The sequence below is a fragment of the Chaetodon trifascialis genome, chromosome 8 (genome assembly GCF_039877785.1).
Source record: "Chaetodon trifascialis isolate fChaTrf1 chromosome 8, fChaTrf1.hap1, whole genome shotgun sequence".
Taxonomy (NCBI): Eukaryota; Metazoa; Chordata; class Actinopteri; order Chaetodontiformes; family Chaetodontidae; genus Chaetodon; species Chaetodon trifascialis.
Window position 1 is genome coordinate 10,150,395 of NC_092063.1, and position 16,708 is coordinate 10,167,102.

General features: G+C 43.6%; 1 protein-coding gene across 1 annotated transcript; it reads left to right on the forward strand.

Moving 5' to 3' along the window:
* The first annotated feature begins 25 nt into the window (after positions 1-25).
* On the forward strand, positions 26-15,509 carry LOC139334779 (DDB1- and CUL4-associated factor 1-like). The gene is made up of 25 exons (XM_070967941.1): positions 26-241; positions 1,004-1,124; positions 1,236-1,312; positions 1,406-1,479; positions 1,570-1,683; positions 2,382-2,519; positions 2,691-3,287; positions 3,540-3,641; positions 3,734-3,892; positions 4,397-4,576; positions 4,749-4,958; positions 5,089-5,258; positions 5,366-5,490; positions 6,028-6,263; positions 6,757-7,832; positions 7,927-8,125; positions 8,874-8,956; positions 9,470-9,554; positions 9,654-9,887; positions 10,953-11,046; positions 11,767-11,871; positions 12,067-12,140; positions 12,265-12,360; positions 12,446-12,719; positions 14,021-15,509. Exons 2-25 carry the CDS (start codon positions 1,012-1,014, stop codon positions 14,074-14,076), a joined length of 4,671 nt encoding a protein of 1,556 aa, XP_070824042.1. The 5' UTR covers positions 26-241; positions 1,004-1,011; the 3' UTR covers positions 14,077-15,509.
* Positions 15,510-16,708: the final 1,199 nt, after the last annotated feature.

Genomic DNA, 16,708 nt, shown 5'->3' on the forward strand with positions numbered 1-16,708 from the left:
GTTCAGTCGTTTCGTCATAAAAAGTGGACTGTCGCTTGTGAAATGACGTAAGGAACGTGTTCGCCATAATGATAATAAACCGTGAACACAAAGCTACAATAAAGCAAATTAAGCCTCGGCTCTGAAACGTTGATCGATACGTAGATATTCACCTAGAAGTCATCAAGTTTGGACTGATATCGGTGGATACGAATCTTGCTAAATCTGGTAAAACCGCAGAAGAACTGAGCGGAACAACGAGGTAAAGTTAGCACGCTAGCTAAGTAGCCAGGTTTACCTGTGATGCTGCTAGCTAATACCTCTATACGAGGTTATATGTCCAGGCGGGTTTCAGCTATGACTTGAATCTGACACAGTACGCCTTGCATGTCCAGACAGACCAGGCCTAATATAAATGACTACACTGGAATTCAGGAGTGACCATTTTAAGAGTGTCGCTAGCGGGCTAAGTAGATCAGCTTCCTTGTTTAGCCACAGCTAGCTAACGTTAGCCACATATCGCAACAGGCAGTGTGTTGAGTTTGTTCCAGTAAGTATCGGCTATGAGTGAATGTGGGAAAACACGCAGAGTGTTGCAGCTGAGATTGCAGTTCCTAATGAAATCAGAAAAGATGCTAAGATATGTTTGTCGATATGCTAACTTGCAAAGTCCTGCGTGTTTGACAGTTGCAGTCTCTGGAGGGCAGCTGCACCTGCACACTCAGTTATGTGACGTCTGTGAAGCATTGGAGCGAATCTGCTCCTTCGCTCTTTGTTCTGTCGACCGTAGCGAAATATCTATATTTATACACACACACTGTGTGTGTAACCACAGTCATGCTTTCCTCTGTTTCCTGTTTTCGATGCTGCTTTTGTTGACTTTTTATCATTAACGTTAAAAGTCTCTACATGCAGCAGCATACTTTGTTCCAGCCCTCTGGGGTCGAAGATAAAAGGGGACTAACTTGTAAATAATGTCTTACTGATGAAATGTACACGTATTAAGAGCATGCCATCCTGACAGGCTGCGCTATGGCGTCGGCATCTGCCAGTGTGGACTCCAAGGCAGAGCTGACTGCTCTACTGGAACAGTGGGAGAAGGAGCAACAAGGCAGCACACAGGAGCTGGTCAACATCCTCACCAAGTCAGTAGCTATGCTTCTTGTGTGCTCTCAGTTTTGATGACAGGTTAGATCCACAAGCTGTGTTGGTGTGCCTTAAAGATGGTAAATGTGTTGATGTGCTGCAACTTTCAGAATCTCAGAGCTGGTTGAGAAAGAGACAGAGGAGTACCACAAAGCAGACCCAGACCCTTTTGATGATCGACATCCTGGTATGGAAAAAAATAACAGCAACACATGATGGCAAGATTACTGGAGGTTTTAAATATTGTCCATGTTTTTGACATTTCCCTCTTGGCCACTAGGGAGAGCTGATCCAGAGTGTGTGTTAGGGCACCTGCTCAAGATCCTGTTCAAGAATGATGACTTTATGAACACAGTAAGAGTGCATTGAATTCAGACTGTTTAAGTGCAAAATTTGTAGCATCTGAGTCACAGGATGATTTATTTATTTTTTGACCCTTTGCAGCTGGTGAACAGCTATGTGATGACCAGCAGAGAATTCTCCCTCAATGCAGCAGCTTGTCGCCTGCTGCAGAACATCATGCCTGGATTGGAGACAGCTGTAGTGTTTCAGGAAAAGGTGGGTTATTTTCTGAGTCCATGATAATCCAGCGCTTTGCTCTGTTCTCTTCTTCAAACAACGTGTTCTGTTTATTTGAGCTGTTATTTTACCCTGTGATGTTCAGGTAGTTTTCCAAATGCCTATCCAGCATGTTGCGTTCAAGGTACATTAGTTATTACATGTTTACGCACCTTCTACTGGTGACTTTATATATTTGTGTTTAAGCCTTCTGACATAAACAATGAAGTCAACCATCACAGTAAAAGAGGAAGTTGCATACAAAGGAACGACCTCGGGCACACTGCTATCTTTGGTATTAAAGTAGTCACTGAGTCAGTAGTACTGAACAGCAACCCCATGAAATTTAGGTGACCAGACAGATTAGCTCTCCAAAAATGTGGTGTTTGTTTGTGGAGTCACAGTCCAGCCTGCAGTTTAGTTACTCTTTGACCGCTGCTCTGTGGCAGTTGACATGAGGACACGGATAAACTCTTTGTTTAAAAACAAAGTTCATCTAGATTAAAACATCTACAGTATTGATAATGTTGTTCAGAACTGCACATGTGAAATTGTGATGGAAGCCATGATACATTTATGTTTGACCACAAAATGAGAATGAGTCTGGATAAAAACAGTTATCATTTTTATGATTAAGAATCTGTTCACATTGTCTTTCTATATGTATTTCAGCCTTTTCCTGCATTTTTTTTCCTCAGGAGGGCATTGTTGAAAGGCTGTTCAAGTGGGCTCAGGAGGCCGAGCAGCCCCTCCGAATTTATGCGACAGGCTTGTTGGCCGGTGCTATGGAGAACCAGGACATTGCAGCCAACTACAGGGAGGAGAACTCTGTTTTGGTCAGTAGTGCATTCTGCTGTCTCAAATGTCAGTTAGCGATAGATGAGGTATAACAACAACGGATAAAACTGTGTCATCCCACAAAGCATCAGAGCAGTTTGCTCATCGTTAGTAGTCGTTGTGCACGAGCGACTTTTCATCAACTTGTTTTCCATGCTTTACTTTGACAGGTGCCTTTGATGCTGCATCGGTTGCGTGAGCTTCAGGATAAGGATGCTGAGAACAAAAGGGAAATCAAACGGCCCAGCCCCAGGAAGACTTTGAGTGAGCCTTTGCTACCTTTGGATGAGGAGACTGTCGACGGAGGCTTTGAAGAGAAGCCTTTCACACCGGGCAGAAACGGAGGTGAAAGGGAGGGGACGGGGCCAGAAGAGGATGGCGAAATTCCCCTCTCAACCATCGAGCCTGAAAACGAGCATTCGTTCCGTCTCAACACCCCTCATAAGACCAGCAGCCGTGCCAACTCGGCTGTAAAAACCATGATGAAGCCCATGTCCGCACCAGGTTCGCTGACAAACCAAAGCGCGTCTGATGGTAGCAGTTACCTAAGAAGGAAGGCAGAGCGGGAGAGCGGCAGGACCTCGAAACACAAGCTAAATTTCTCTCTGCCGGAGCCAGAGAGGAACTTCAGTGAGCTTTCCAACAGCAGCTGGTCTGAGATGAGCCCCTGGGTGATTGGCAACAACTATCATCTGTACCCTCTGACCCCAGAGATCGAGCAGAGGCTCATCCTGCAGTATCTCACACCTCTGGGAGAGTATCAGGAGGTTTGTCTGCCTATACATTGATTTGTTTTTCACTTCATGCAAGTTATGCATTGCCCTTGTCTTGTCACAGAATCTCCAGCAGATGTCAGTCTTCCTTAATTAAAATCAAAAAAATGATTCTCTTCTCATACCAAGATAAATTGGTTTTGAAGGGTCTAACAGGCCTTTTTTTTATGTTTTGACATTGGTTCCAGCAACTAGCCAGTTACAAGGTATTTATGTATTCTTGATGCCTCTTCCTCCTGTCTGCAGCTGCTGGCGGTGTTCATGCAGATGGGAGCTCGTGAGCTGCTCATGCATTATATGGATCTAAAGCAGACCAATGATGTGCAGCTCACCTTTGAGGCTCTCAAGGTAAACCCTTATCTCCTGTTGTTCGCCCTCCAAGGTACTGAAAAAACACAAGGTCAAGCCCTTTTAGACTTACTTCTCTACTTTTCTCGCAGTACCTGGCTTCACTGCTGCTACACAAGAAATTTGCTGCAGAGTTTGTGGCTCATGGAGGAGTTCAGAAGTTGCTGGAAATCCCCAGACCCTCTATGGCTGCGACTGGCGTGTCTCTGTGCCTCTACTACCTTGCCTATAACCAGGATGCCATGGAAAGGGTACAAAACAGACACACATCATACAAATAAACAGTGACAGCTGGAATATTGCCATAAATGTGCCAACAGATTTTTTAAGCTTTATGTGAACCATAGAGCTAAAGAGATTTCTAGAGGTTGGCTGTATCATTATATTGCATAAATTCTCTGGAACTTTGTAAATAGTGATATTATGATGTGTCTCAAAAGCTGTCTTTGACTGAACCTAAAGACTGCTTTACAGTTTAGTTAATTTTGTGAAATGAACACCAAATTCTTCTATCTTATTGGTCATCATTTTCACTTTATAAATCCTCCTCTGGTCACGTTGGGCTGCATCTCTGCATGAAAAGTGCTATACATATAATGTTATTGAAATAATTAATAACAATGAATAATTAATCAATTTCATGTCAACATTAATATTAAGGTACGTGATGGAAATCCATGCTAGATTTGATCAGTGTTACAGCTGTAGTCTTAGTGCACATTTATATTCATTGTAATGTGTCCTCTGCTCTCAAGGTGTGCATGCTGCCCCACTCCATCCTGTCAGATGTGGTTGGTTACACGCTGTGGCTGCTGGAATGCTCCCATGCATCCGGCTGCTGCCACGCCACCATGTTCTTCTCCATCTCCTTTTCTTTCCGTGCCGTCCTGGAGCTCTTCGACAAGCAGGACGGGCTCCGGCGCCTTGTCAACCTGGTAGGACAAACCACGTATGATCCTCACCTCAGCCATGTGAATTTAACCATCTGCATCATTCACAGAAAATCTGATATATTGGAGATAAACTGAGCAGTCAATGCGATATCACAACATAAGACAACAGCTGCCCATCGTGCACTAATGTGTGATGCGATCTGACTGTTTCCAGATTAGCACGCTGGAGATCCTGAACCCTGAGGACCAGGGAGCGCTGCTGAGTGATGATGAGATTTTCTCCAGCAGGCAGACGGCCAAGCACACCTGCATGGCCCTGCGCAGATACTTTGAGGCCCATCTGGCAATCAAGGTGGAGCAGGTGAAGCAGTCCCTGCAGCGCACAGAAGGGGGTGCCCCCATTCACTCCCAACCCTACTATAAGGTACGCAGAGGACAAAAGATAAGTGAGATTGACATGCAAACGTTTTTAAATGAATTATTCAGATATTACGTTTCATTGTGTAATCTTGTGTTGTTGATGCCAGAGTTTGTGTTCCTATCTCGTTCCCCAGGCTGTCAGCTACAGCCGTGAGCAGGTGGTGGAAATGATGGAGTTTCTGATAGAGTACGGTCCACTCAGACTGTACTGGGAACCAGCAGAAGTCTTTCACAAGCTGTCTTGCGTCCAGCTCCTCCTGCAGCTCATTTCCATTGCCTGTGACTGGAGGACCTACTATGGCAGGTATGAACCAGGCAGTAGTTCTCATCTGTGGCCTTTTCCTTTGTTACACTTCCCCTTTCTACTTATTAAATGACTGTGATCTTGTGAATATTTATCTTTCCCTGTAGGAGCGATACGGTGCGTTATGCCCTTGACATCCTGAGTATCCTCACAGTCGTTCCAAAGACACAGCTGTTGTTGTCTGAGGCTGTCGCTGTGCTTGATGAGGGGGGGTCCTCTGTTTCTACTGTTGGTAAGTCTTATTCTATAAGATCCACCAAAACCTTGCTTTTAGTTGTTATCAGCAGTATTATTAGTACAACTTTTTTACTGATCTGGAGCCTGGGAAAACACATTATGAACAGGCGAATCTCCAATTTGTACTGGTGAGCATGGAATCAAGAAAAAGATGGTGGGAAGAAAGAGCGAAACTGAGAGTAAAGGTTTAATGTCTTTCAGTTCATGACATGAACCACTGATACATGTCATTTGTTACTGTAATTCAACTACTTTGGCAGCAGTTAAAAATGTAACTAATTACTTGTTCAAAATAAATGATGCAGTTGCAATTACTGAAATGAAATGGACTCAACTCTGAAGAAAGTCAACTTAGAATATGTAATATGTAATAGCATTACACTCTGTAGAATGTAATAACATGCAGTAGCCTTGCATTTTTATTTTTGTTTCTTTCATAAGGCCTGTGCCCAGCCCTGCAGAGAGGTGACACAGCTCCAGGTATTATTTTCCTGCAAGGTTTTTCATTAATTTGTTTGTTTTTTCCTCTCAGGGATGAGTATAGTCCTGGCAGTGGCGGAGGGAGAGGTGTTTGTAAATGATGCCGAGATTCAGAAGTCAGCTCTGCAGGTTGTCATCAACTGCGTCTGTGCTCCGGACAAACGCATGTCCAGCATTGGCAAGTTCATCGCAGGCACCCCTCGTCGCCGCCTGCCTCAGCAGACCAAAGCCAGCGAGAGCGTGCTCATCAAGATGTGGAATGTGGTGCAGTCTAACAATGGCATCAAGGTAAAAGATGTTGACCAACTTACCCTGCACCGCAGAAGGATCTCTTCATCGTGCACAGGATTTATATGCATTCTCCATTATGGTTTGCTGGTTCTGTAAATCACATGTTTTATCATCAAGCCAAATCTTTTTCTGAAAGTGGACTGAACAGATGGAAACCTCTTGGTCAGGAATGTCATAATTACAAGTTGTGTATTGCCTGAGCAGAGAATTGTGGGATGGCAGTCTCTTTTAAAGAAGGGTACATGTTTCCTAAAATAAATAAGATTTCAAAGGGAAGCACTGAGGCATCTTTCCTTAGCATTTAGAGAATTTGTCCACTGCTAATCAGGGCTACAGCCAGGTCAGTTCACTTAGTTAAGAGTCTTCCTAATAAAAAAAAAAAAATAAAAAAAAAAATAATAATAGTGTTATAATAATAACAAACATTTTTAACATGTCCTCAGTTCTGTCAGCCAGTGTTTTTAACTTCTATTTTGCTTCTGTCCTGTAGGTGCTGCTGTCCCTGCTGACGGTGAAGATGCCCATTACAGATGCAGATCAGATCCGAGCTCTGGCCTGTAAGGCTCTGGTGGGCCTGTCTCGCTCCAGCTCCGTCAGACAGATCATCAGCAAGCTGCCTTTGTTCAGCAGCGGGCACATCCAGCAGCTCATGAAGGAGCCCGTGCTGCAGGACAAACGCAGCGAACACGTCAAGTTCTGTAAGTTTGCGGCTGAGCTGATCGAAAGGATCTCTGGGAAGCCGCTGCTGATTGGCACGGACGTGTCGCTGGCGTGGCTGCAGAGGGCCAGTGTGGTCGCTCAGTCTCGGATCTCCTTCCCTGAGAAAGAGCTGCTGCTGCTTATTAGGAACCACCTTGTGGCCAAAGGTCTTCATGACACAGCCACCACACTCACCAAGGAGGCAGACCTCCCGATGGCCTGTCTGTCTCATTCTTCTCATTCACCTTCTGCTTTTCCTCCTGTCGCCCCCCCACTCCCTTCCCCCTCTGTTGCAACTCTCCCCCGCACCCCACGGCTGGCCAACGGTGTTGGGTCAAGACTCGCAAACCATCCCTCTCATTCATCCACCCCAGGATCCAGCAATCCACAAACACGTCCCTCTACATCACAACCCACTGGGTCCTCTTCTGCTGCTTTCCCATCAACGGCCGTCCCCCACTGTAGCAATGGCTCCCCGCTGATTGGACGAATTGTTTTCTCTCGCGAACGGCAAATGGGGTGCGGCGCTGTGAGCTGCAAGAAACCTCGGGTGCTGAGGCAGAAGTCTGATCACGGGGCCTTCAGCCAGACTCCAGCCATGAAGAAGCAGTTTGACAGGCACCTGCCCTCCCCGCCTGCGTTAGACAGCATCATCACGGAGTACCTGAGGGAACAGCACGCACGCTGCAAAAACCCTGTGGCAACATGCCCGCCTTTCTCTCTCTTCACCCCCCATCAATGCCCCGAGCCTAAACAGAGACGCCAAGCACCCATCAACTTTACATCCCGACACACACGGAGGGTTATATATCCTAAATACGGGGGAGTGGATGGAGGCTGCTTTGACAGGCATCTCATCTTCAGCAGGTAGGTGGCTTTGTTAGATTCATGTTTCCTCCCTTGAACACAAAGTGCGATGACACAACGTTTCTCTACACTCTTTATTTTTTCTGTCTCCCAGGTTCCGTCCCATCTCCGTGTTCAGGGAGGCGGACGAGGACGAGAGCGGATTCATGTGTTGTGCCTTCTCAGCTCGCGAGCGGTTCCTGATGCTTGGAACGTGCACGGGGCTGCTCAAACTCTACAATGTGTTTACAGGGCAGGAGGAAGCCAGCTACAGCTGCCACAGCTCAGCCATCACTCACCTGGAGCCCTCTCGGGTCTGTAGAGAAAGCTGTTTGCGTATCAACAATTGCATGCCAGGTCTTTTCTCTCGCTGCTGAGTGTAATCTCGCTTGTCCTTGTACATCTAAGATATTTAAAGTTCTAATTCAACATATGTTTTAGAAATTGTCGCTTTACTTGGAGAGTAACCGCCTTCGCTGCTCTAAAACCACTGTAAACCACGGCCTCCCGGGCCTAATTGCTTTCATAAAACTGTTCTTACATATACCTGGCAAGGTTTCAAAGCAAAAAAATGCAGTAATTTAATGGTAACAAATAATCGTTCTTCCGCCAAGCAATGTAGTTCTTCAGCGACATTTAGCAGAATGGTTGCCAAGCAACACAGACACAGCAAGACACAGATACAGTGGAAAGCATGCCTACAGATTGGGCCGATTAATAATATTTATCTGCATATCGCCATTAATTGTTTAATTGTTGGAGTAGTGAACTGTTATGTTAGCACTACTCTGTGCTGGTCCAGGGGCGTTTGACTCTGCACAGGTGAGTTTTAATTGCGCAGAGCCAGAAGCAAGTATATTACTTCAGAGTCTTTCTCTCATTGTATTTTGGTAAACTGGAGGTGTCACCTTTTCCTGTTTCTCACGGTGGCACAAGTCTGACTGGGAGCCTGGTTTAGCTCCATTTTGGTGACTGTTTTAAACTCAATAGTCAGACAGAGTATTTTTATATGCCCTAAAATGTATGAAGGAGATCTTTAACCGTCATATTTTGTGTTTTTAGGATGGCTCTCTGCTCTTAACGTCAGCCTCTTGGAGTTACCCTCTGTCTGCGCTGTGGGGCATGAAATCAGTGTTCATCATGAAGTAAGTGATGTTTGCGCAAGAGACTGAACCCCTATTTTCACCAGCCACATACAAAATTCATTCTGTCAAGTAAAAATCTGAAATAGTGAAACGTTGAGAGTGCGAAATTTCCAGAAAGCGTGTAGGACATGACTGCTGTCCGACCACAGACGATCGATCAACAGTTCAGCGAAGCCTGTCTGCGGTCGCACTGCCTCCATGTATGTTGTCTGCTCTACCCAATGATGAAGCAGCTTTCTGCTGTCAAAAGAGGGAGCTGCAGAAAGGAGATGAAATGCTGTTTAATTATGCACGCTAACAGCCTGAGGGCTGCAGTCTTCACTTCATGGGACACAAGCACTTGGCTTCATTCATCTGCACAGTTTAACCAAGGCAATACTGGGACACTGCCGATGGAGTCAGATTTGTTCTACAATGTCTTAAAGCAATTTTAAGTTTTAAACTATGCTGCTATTGTACTCACGCTGGCTCCATGTTTTTGATTAAATTTTGAAATGTTGCTTGTGTCTTCAGGCATTCCTTTCCAGGCGATCATTACGTGGAGTTCAGTAAGCTTTCGCAAGATCGAGTCATTGGAACGAAGGAGCATATAGCACGAGTACGTATGTCAGCGTTTTTCTACCCACGATTGTAGGAAATACAGAAAAACATCACCTGTCAATGATGACTGCTTACGTTCTGCTCGTCTCTTGGCCAGATTTATGACATCCAGACAGGACAGGTGACTCTGACTCTAAACAACCCAGACCTGGCAAACAATTACAAGAGGAACTGTGCCACCTTCAACCCGACAGATGACCTGGTCCTGAATGATGGCGTGCTGTGGGACGTCCGCACGGCTCAAGCCATCCACAAGTTCGACAAGTTCAACATGAACATCAGTGGCGTGTTCCATCCCAACGGCTTGGAGGTCATCATAAACACAGAAATTGTATCCTTGAGATGTCAATACTTGGTTTGATAAGAGCACACTGCAGTAGGAGTTAGCCCAACTGTTTAGATTAAGAGTCTACGGCCATGCCAGCACTTTGAGCTAAACGCTAACATCAGAATGCTAACATGCATGCACAAACATCTCCTAGGATAAAATGAAGAAGTGATGACGTTTTATACCCAAAAGGTGAAAGATCAGCATCACTGTGACCTCATAACGTTCTTTAGAAACACTTTTCTGGTCATTATTCAACACCTTAGCTCAGGAACAGAAGGGGAGATTTTGACCACATTTCACATTTGGTCAGATACTGAACTAATCTTTGGCATCCACCTTAAAACTGTGGTGGTTGTATAGATCATCAATTTGTAGCTTCTGTGCAGCAACATCCATATTTGAAGCATTGTAGTCCACCACAAGCTCGTTGCTCCTGCTGATATCGGGCTTCAGGTGATTGTTGTTGCACCACGTGATGAAGCTCTCTATCAGTCCTCTGTGCTCTCTGTAAAAATAATCTTTTAAGTGAAATCATGTGTCTCTCTTGAAATTATTCACTGGAATCATACATGTCAACATAGTGACAGCTTCCATTTTGCCCAGAAATACACTCAATACTCTTTATTGTTCAAACTCTTCGCCACATATGTTACCTGAGTTTGGAGAGACATGGATGTAAAGTGCAGCCTGACTGGTTGGTGGAGGCCTACAGCTGTGACATATACAGTCTCTTTAATTAATTGCTCAGATTAACAGCCTCGTTGCTTTGCATTAAGAGTGCTTGTTTAATATTGGACCTAACTGATGATTGGACAGAAGAACATTTCATAAATCTGACCAGGACCAAACCCCCCCTCCTTTTATATCAGTGTTTAATTTTGTAGTTGCTCCAGTGATGAGATGACTATCGAGCTTTTATTTCACTGCTAAACATTAAATATTTATTGCACTGAAAATTGATTTTACTACCCTGGGGATGGTTTTAATCGCTGTGCAATTAAACTCGTAGCAGATTTAGTTGATACAAATGAAAAAGGGTGTAATGGTCCTTAGTTGGAGTTTCAGTGGGATCTGCGGACCTTCCACCTCCTCCACACTGTTCCTGCTCTGGACCAGTGCAGAATAGTCTTCAACAACAATGGAACTGTCATCTATGGAGGTAAATAAGCCGCTGCATGATGGGTAATGTGGAGCATTCGCCAAAATGCTTGTTTAGCCACGTCTGGTCTCTCTCGCTCGTCGCTGTTTGCCGTTACGGTGGTGAGGCAGACTGTGGCATTCGATCCAAGTGCACGCTCCATCAGAGGGAGGCAGCAATGAACCAAGTGTAACCGTATGTTTCGTGAGGGTAGGCTACAGCCGACACACTCGTAAAGAATAAGATTCATTTTCTAAACAGAAGACATGCACTACAATACAACTACAATAAAATGTGCTTAGAGGGAATTATTTTCACTGGACTTTATGATTGTCCTGCTAAATGAGCAGTAATAACCGAATAACAAAAGCCCAGCCAACAGCTCACTCCACAGTCGGTGCAAGCGTGTGAAAGGTGTGTTTGAGTGAAAGGCTGATAATTATGAAGCAAAATGAGCATGTGTGTATTTGAAGAGAGGTGTGAACAGAGCCTGTAGAGGTGTGTGTGTGCTTGATACCACAGTCACTCAGAGCCATATGGGCTGAAGGCTCAGTGTTGGACCAGCAACAGAGAGAACCAGCTGGTTCACGCCACCCCACAGGAAGAGCCATGGGCGCGCTGTAATGGCTCTGCCCATACGACGACTGATCCTCTCAGGAGCCCAGACCACGGCTAACCAGCTCGCTGTGCACAGTTTTTATTTATTCTCTCATTCATGCTCTTGCCCTTTGTTTTTTGCAGCAATGTTGCAGGCTGATGACGAAGACGACATGATAGAGATGCAGATGAAAAGTCCCTTTGGTTCATCATTCAGGACCTTCAATGCCACAGACTACAAACCTATTGGTAAGGCGCCCTCACCTGTGGAATATGGGCAGAAAACAGCAATTTGCTAAAACCTTTACATTAAATCTCTCCTTGTTTCTCCTTGTTTGCTGTTCAAATAAACTCATCTTTTCTCCATGTCATTCATGATAATTGTAATACTGTAATAATTTATTACGTTATTTACTGTAATATTTTCTGCGTTTATGTTCTCAGCCACGATTGATGTCAAGAGGAATATATTTGACCTTTGCACTGATACCAAAGACTGCTACCTGGCTGTGATTGAGGTAAATGCTCATCATAATCTGGTGTTAGGATGCAGTCATTTTTTTTCTAAAAGGGGGGATAATTTATATATCTTTTAAATATATCAAACAATTTAACTTCCTTTTCCTGCGGTCCATCCCACAGAACCAAGACTCGGTCAACACGGACACAGTGTGCAGGCTGTATGAAGTTGGCCGACAGAGACTTGCAGAGGAAGAGGAGGAGGATGAGGAGGATCAGGTTCTAATGTTGCTCTTTTATATTGAGGTGTCTCCTCAGGGATTAAAAATGAGTTGTGGTTTACCTTTTTCTTCCTGTGCTCCAGGAGGACGACGATCAGGAGGAAGATGACGACGATGACGAGGATTCAGACGATGACGTCGATACAGATCCGCTTATCGCCGAGCTGGAGAACGAGAACGGCGGCGAGGATGAGGACGATGAAGAGGAGGATGATGGGAATGATGAATTCACGCCCTCTGATGAGGAGGTCGCACGGCTTCTCGGTGAGGATGTGGACGTTGGGGATGACGACGATGACGACGACAATGACGACGATGACTCTGATAATGACGATGTTGATCTGGATGGTGACAATGGTGAGTGAGCGACACGAGGCTCCTATAAAGTCTCACAGTCTTGGTGAGATATATTGATTCAAGCCATTGAAAGGTCCTCAGTGCACCTAAATACATTTTATTTGCCTTCCATTTGTCTTTTCTGTGTTGTTAGCTTGATTTCACTGCACGTGACTTTTCAGTTCTTCAGAGCTGGCTTGAAATTTATCTGCAGATGTTGTCAGAGCAGCAAGTCTTTTTGCCCAAACATGCAAAAGTGCAGGTGCATTCACACTTGGCTAGTTTTGCAAGTAAACCCTGTACACACATACATACATACAAGTCATTTTCAGACACTCATGACTTCTATCCTTACAGGGATGATGATATTTAGATTAAAACTGGCTGTTGAGAAAATCTCCCAAACGTTTGGTCACAATGAAGAGTTTGATAGATGTAACATTATATGATGAAATAGACAACAAAATAATAAAAGTATTGTTAAAGAAGAGTGTCGATAACATGACGACTGTGATATCATGATGAGGTTTTGCCATCTGAGCAGTAAAATTAATGAATTGTGCTTGCATCGTGAGTACAGATAATGGATAGATAGACAGCAGTAGATTAAAGCAGTCAATTATTTTGAAACTGGATGTGTTTAGAAATCAGGTAAATCATTTTGTTTACCAAAAAGTATTTACTGAAACTTGTCCATGGAATTAAATCTGCTTAATCTTCAACACAGTACGTTGTGACTGCAATTATAATAACTAATTGTGTCACAAGAAATGAAGTGAGGAATTGGAAACACTTTGGAGAGCGCCGTGTGGAGAAAATAACACCAGAAACAATAACACACGGTTTCAATACGCTCCTTGTGTTGCCATTATTTCACAATAAGAGTACACTGAAAATCAGTTTGCGTTCAAAGAACCACTCAGCTGGATGAGAATTAACAGGTTCTCTTAGCTTGATAACGGCGTGTTAGCCTGGATAACTTGAGCTACATTTGAATGGGGCCTGGGATCTGCTCTCTCAGGTAAATGATGCATCGAGGCTGATGTTTGGTCCAGTTTTCATGCTTGTCTGGTCACTGTGAAGAAATGTTGCCTTCCCCAGTGGACTTTAAAAACTGCTGTCTTAGTTTATTCTGGACCTTGAGAGGGAATAACAGAGGAAGCATGAATTTGAGAGAAAAAAAAAAAAGATGTGCTCTTTTACATTTTGCCAAAGCTGCTTTGTTTTTGCCATTTTGGCAGTTTTACTCTTTTACTCCTATGCAGCACAAAGTCTCTGCATCCCTGCATTTCTAAATCCGTAATTCTCTATCGCACACACAGACAGCTCCGACAACTCTGACCTTGAGGATGACATCATCTTATCCCTGAATGAGTGAGGAGTCACTGGCATGTGGCGCTGAGGAGCCGGGTAACATGTCAAGACTTCTGCCTCACAGACATTTGAGCTGGACAGGAGAGCAGAACAGGAGGCAAGAAAAGAGGATACTATCAGGAGATAAGGTGGGAGATAACTTGGAGCACTGCCAGACTGAAACAGTAGGTATCTGCACACATTGAGACTCTGAGTGACAGGACCAAGGAAGTCTCACGGAGATGGAGGGTCGGAGGGGGGATGAGGGAACCAATGCACACAAATTGACTTAATAGTGGGCAAAAATGATTGTATTTGATATAGTTTTATAAAACAAGTGGGCTTGCTGATGAGCGAAATGGCTGGGGTGCAGATGCAGTGAAGAAGAGTTTTATATTTTATCACATTTTACGGCTCTTTAAATGAGCCTCTTCATTTGATATTGATTCACTCACTTTTTAAGCCTCTGTTTGGTCACAGATTACTGTTTGTAGTGAGAAAGGCTTACATTGCAGGGCTGTGCGTCTGCATTTGTGTGGCAAAGGATACAATGCTCTCTCAAGCTTGTATTTTGCCAGACCGCCAAGAATAATCACCAAAAGGTAATGAAGTATTGAAGTAGGCAGCTAATGTAATGCACAAACATGTTGCCAGTGGTTCATTAAGCATCACGCCCACCTTCAGGTTTTCTTCCACCACAAACCGATGACCAAAACGTCACACACAGCAGTGCCATTTGTTAACATCGCCTTCAAATTTCATTATGTAAATAGGGAAATTAAAACAGTTTTGAGCTCTTGGATTGTTGAAGAAACCGTGACTAGTGTGAACACTGTAAGAAAAAGACTATTCACACCTGCTCACTGTCAGCACATGACGTACTATGGAAGTTTCTACAGCTCTCTACCATTTATTTTATGCGCCATTATTGTGCCACACAAGGGTTTGGGTGTAGTGGAGTTTTTTTTTTTTTTAAGATTACAGGGTTTCCTGCTGTTAACAGCTCAAATCAATCACATGGATAAAATGTAACTTAATTTAATGTCAAAAAAAAAACTGAGAATTTATCACAGTGAGTTTGGTTCAGGACTGATAATACAGCTGACCTCATCCCTTGGAATAAAGACTGATCTTGCTAAATCTTGAAAGAGAACTTAGAAGCATTGGACGTAAAAGATGGTGGTAAAATTCAGCCTAATACATCAATTTCAAATTGAAGTTTCCCTGACGGGAGGCTTCAAAATCTCAACTTTGTGAAAACAAATGCCTTGTACTTGCACATGTTTTGAAAGCAGTGCAAACATTTCATGATTTCTCTCATGTTTTTTGCCTTGTATCTATTCATTTTGCCTGTTTTCTTTTCCATAAGGAGACTTTATGTTGACTTTCTTGCGACAGTTTATGTACAGCTTGTATGTATCTAAAGTATTTTTACTATAAATAAAGCTACAAAATTAGTTCTATGTGCTTCTTCAATGAAGTGTGAATGATGCTTGCAGGCAGTCCATGTTTAGTAAGCTGTCATAGCAGAGGTGTGGTGAACATTTGTTTCTCTTCAAAGGAGAAAACTGGAGAGCAGGCTGAAACTGGTGTCAGTGCAAAGGTCAAATTCACACATGAAGTTCATCAATATATCTTTTCACCTGGCAGCAGGGAGCTCCTGAGGGGAATCCTTAAGTCTTTGGAGCATTAGGGAACTTACCTTTTGTTTTGATAGAACACAGGTGATCTAATGATCTCCATAAGGTTTTGTGCTTGCACTATTATTATTTCCAATATACCCATTTTTATTCCAGCTCTCATAATACCCACTTTTATGCAGATGATACAATCTTCTATATACGCCATTCTTCTCCAAATTGAGCCACATAGTGATTCCTTAAACATTCTTCAGATAAAATCTGCATAACCTTAAACTTGCACTGGCATACACCAAAAGCAACTCCAAGTGCTGCATGTACAGAGTGTTAACAAGAGCATGAGTCAATATAATAAAACTAGTGCAAATCGAAATTCACACACACACTAGATAAGCTGGGGCCATGCTAAAAGTGGCCTCGCTGTAGGTCTTAGACGGGACCCTAGGAACAACCAGGATACAACTACCAGAGGACCTGAGGGATCTAGTTGGTACATATCTTAAAACCGTTTCAAACAAGTAGACGAGAGTGAGCCCACGTAGTGATTTGTATACCAACAAAAGATTATTAACATTAATTAAAACTAGATTGCCAGCGTTTAAAACAGGTGTAATGTGTGCTTTCATTTTCGTCCTGGTGAACACATCAGCAGCCGAAGTTTATATTAGTTGAAGTTGATCTGCGGCTTTGACGATCGAGATTGATAAATACTGTCTCCGGTCCTCTCATGCTGCTCACTAACAACAAGAATAGAACTACTCACTACTGCTATTGTTTGGAAATGCATCCCCCTAAAGCGGCCTCGGTAGATCACATCTTTTCTCACATTTGAAAACTACTGTTGGTCAGATGAGACCTGGGATTGGTTAAGTCTTGATACCACATGAGTAAATACCAAACTGGTACTGCCTTCTGGTACTTGGCACCATAGGGACTGAAGGACTGAACACTTGAAAGTTTGGTCCAGTTGCATGAATTTAAACTTCATCTTTTAGAGACATCTCTGAGTCTTTCTCA